Source organism: Melampsora larici-populina (assembly GCF_000204055.1).
Source record: "Melampsora larici-populina 98AG31 unplaced genomic scaffold MELLAscaffold_2, whole genome shotgun sequence".
NCBI lineage: Eukaryota > Fungi > Basidiomycota > Pucciniomycetes > Pucciniales > Melampsoraceae > Melampsora > Melampsora laricis-populina.
In genome coordinates this window covers 3,119,716-3,123,464 of record NW_006768766.1, presented here as the reverse complement: position 1 = coordinate 3,123,464, position 3,749 = coordinate 3,119,716, and the positions used below count along the sequence as shown (strand labels likewise).

The 3,749-nt window shown below is 39.6% G+C and overlaps 1 protein-coding gene across 1 annotated transcript; it reads left to right on the top strand.

Annotated features, from left to right (window-relative positions):
- Positions 1-249: 249 nt before the first annotated feature.
- Positions 250-3,517, top strand: MELLADRAFT_33067 (uncharacterized protein; the record flags this gene model as incomplete). Its single annotated transcript, XM_007404540.1, has 10 exons — positions 250-486; positions 571-628; positions 665-696; positions 795-881; positions 962-1,270; positions 1,358-1,707; positions 1,897-2,056; positions 2,179-2,806; positions 2,899-3,233; positions 3,314-3,517. Coding segments are annotated over 10 exons (2,400 nt in total), but the record flags the coding sequence as incomplete, so codon positions are not given.
- Positions 3,518-3,749: the final 232 nt, after the last annotated feature.

Sequence of the window (3,749 nt, the reverse complement as noted above, 5' to 3'; positions counted from 1 at the left end):
CTCGATCAACTTTTTCATTGACTTTTGATCTCATCGGTTGATAGCCCTCTATCAGATTTATACGTATCAGTACAAGTTTGGGCAGATAATCGACCATTAACAATACCATTTTATACTCCTCACAAGTCATTCACCAGCTCTTATACGTCAGTTTGATCATTTAATCAATCCCAGTTGAGATTCAATCACTTAATGCAATTCAATGGCTTTCACATGTTGAAGCCTCAATAAATTGAATTTCTTATTAGATGGTCTTCTCCAATCACATTACCAATCAAATATCGTGATTTACCACATTCAGCTCAATTAACTTTTAATGTATTCGATGTGGTCAACTACTCTACGATCTCTAATACGGAATTAGATTTAAATTCTCGTACGGATTCGTTTTTACTCAGGAATTCAGAAATCGTGGGTGGTACTACCCTTAGCCTTTTTGGAAAAAAGAGAACTTTGAGGAAGGGAAAACAGAGATGTCTTCTTCATGTTAGTAATATCATATCTGCCTGGATCTCAAGTGATTAGCTGTTAACGTTGAATTCAACTTCTTGGATTTTATTAACACGTTAGCGCGGCAAATTGGCAGACGGCTACATCGCCACCTCAACCCCAAGCAAATTACCCCGAAGTAATCCACTTACCGCACAAGATGATGCAGAAGCAGAAGAGGCGGATAAATTGGGACGACTTGAAAAGGTTTGCCAGAGCTTCTTGACCTCTGCTTGCTAAAACAAATGCTCAAATTTTATCCACGTTGAATGATTCTTATGTGATCGCTTATCGTTTACTTGAAGCTTGTCAAAAAACAAGAGCGTGGCGATCTTCCTAGGCTGGATTGGCTTGACAAATGCGCATTTAGACAAATTGAAAAGATTCATGCTGTGAGTGCGTTTTTCGCCACATGCACGATAACACCATTAGATGTCTTGAAGTTTGATATCAACTATACCCAATCACACAGGAAGAAACGTCAAAAAGTCCACACATGTATATATATGTCGATCTCCCTCGATTCGATTTTCCGATCGTCTTTAACGAAATCGATCTACCGCAACCATCTCTTCCTCCATTTCCCATCTCTGCACCTCTCCCTCAATATCAGCAGCAGTACTCTACGACCAACTTTTCCGACATTTTTACAGTTGTTGACCCAGAAATGCTGCAAGACAATCCAATTGAAAGTAAACATACTCGTCTACATCGTAGTCATCGCAATGGTCCATTGGATCGCGAGCTCCGGCCTGAGAAGAGTGTGAGGGATGCTCTCAATGTACGCAGTCTCTCTTAACCTCCCATTTTGAACAATCTCATCCTATGCCAATAAGCTTGCTAAATTGAATTGTGATACGTTTGCCAGAATATCCTAAGTTATCCCCCTACGCGTGCTTTGACACGCGATGAGAGAGACTTAGTTTGGCGATTCAGATTCTTCCTTTCACATGATAAACGAGCGCTTACAAAGTTCCTCAAATCCGTGGTTTGGTCAGACAAAGGTGAAGTACGACAGGCCATTGGTGATTTGCTCCCGATCTGGTCCGACATTAGTCTTGGTGATGCCCTGGAGCTTTTGGGACCCTCTGAAGATTACCGTGACCCGCGTGTCAAACGCTTTGCTGTTCAGCAATTGAGTAGAGCGGATGACGACGAGCTTGTACTATATCTCTTACAATTGGTCCAAGCTTTAAAGTTTGATCTTTCATCATCACAGTCGACTGCACCGTCAAAAACCCCTTCATCCTCAACAATGGGAAACTCTCAACGCTTTTCTACAGCTACCATCACTCGTGCTAATATAGCGAGTAGTAGTGTGATGGGTTGGGACAAACGATCTTCTCAGAGCTATGTTGCACCTCGATCGACCCTTCCTGATCACTTTGACGACTCCTCCACGGTCAGTTTAGAAGACTTTTTGATCGAGCGAAGTTGCTTGAACCCAAACGTATTGGGTTATCAGTTTCATTGGTATCTTTCGGTTGAGGAAGGCGCTGGTGGTGATAACACAGTTACGCAAATGTACAGTAGAGTGCTTCTGAAGTTTCACGAGAAAATGCAAGAGGTTCGTACTTCAGAAAACTACACCTACTGCCAAGATCCGTTGGTTAATATTCGACGTACTGACCCGGCTTTCTGTCCCGCTTGACTTTTTTTGTAAATTGGGATTTCATCACTCTTGCATAGACCGAAAAGGGGCGTCAAATGTCCGAATTACTCCAACGACAGGTCACCTTTGTTAGATCAGTGTCAAAACTAGCAAAAGACATTCGATTCTCAAAGGATGCACGTCCAAAGAAGATTGAAAAGCTCAAAAGCGTACTCAAAGACCCAGCGAAACAAGCAGCTCTACTTTCGACAGAATCAATTACTCCAGTCGTACCACTTCCACTTCCACTCGATGCAAATACTCAAATAGTTGGATTCGACGCCGAGAAATCCACAGTCTTCAAATCCAATCTGTTTCCGTTAAGGCTTAGCTTGAAATGCGAAGATGGGACAGATTACATGATTATCTTCAAGAATGGGGATGATATGAGACAAGACCAATTGGTGATCCAATTGATCAGTTTGATGGATCGTTTAATGAGAAAGGAACACTTAGATCTCAAGTTGACACCTTATAAAGTTCTTGCTACTGGACAAGTTGACGGAATGATTCAATTCATCAGTAGTATTACTTTGGGGGAGATAGCTAGTCGATTTCCTGGAGGGATCTTGGAGTACCTTCGGATTGAGAGTCCTGATACGAGTGGTGGGATTGGAACGTATGGGGTCACACCTAGTGTATTGGAAAATTTTGTCCGGAGCTGTGGTGAGTGATATAGAGAACTGTGTTTGATTGCTTTGTCATGATAAAATAAGTACGATGACCAAAAACTGATCATTCCTTTTGAATTCGTTTAGCTGGATATTGTGTAGTGACTTATATATTAGGAGTAGGTGATCGACATTTGGATAATTTGATGTTATCACCTACTGGACATTTCTTTCATGTCGATTTTGGTTATATCTTAGGTAGAGATCCTAAACCATTCCCACCTTCAATTAAAGTATGCAAAGAAATGTTAGATGGAATGGGAGGAGATCAATCTGTACATCATGGTCGATTTAAAAGATTATGTAATAGCGCATTTATTTGTTTAAGGAAATCTTCAGGTTTGATTATTAATTTGGTTGGATTGATGATTGATGCAAATATACCTGATATTAAACTTGAACCTGATAAAGCAGTTATGAAGGTTTGTGAAGGATTGTGATTTTGTTCATTTTAACTTTGAAGAAAGCTGAGTTTTTTTTCCTTTTCAATGATTATTTTTAGGTACAAGAAAAGTTTAGATTAGATCTGTCTGAAGAAGATGCGATTAAACATTTTGAAAAAGAACTAAATGATACGTCATACTTTACGGTTGTCTTTGATAAGTTGAGTTCTTTTTTCTTTTCTTCGCAAATGAAGATTTTTTCAACTGATTTTCTTGTTTTGTTTTTCAGGATTCATGCTGTTGCGCAATATTGGAGATCGTAAAGAATAGATTAAAAGGAGATGTGCAAAGAGAAATGTTGTAATAGTATGATAGAAAATTTCGATTTACATTTGGTTTACAATTTCTTTTTTATGATTTCCAAGATTTTTCCAATATAGCTAAGTAGCGCTGCTGATCTATGTATAGAGATCAGGTTCAGAGCAATCGTCTTTACCAGATTTTCTTGTGGCGTGATTAGTCAATGTTTAAGAGATTACTTGGGGAGAAGCATGC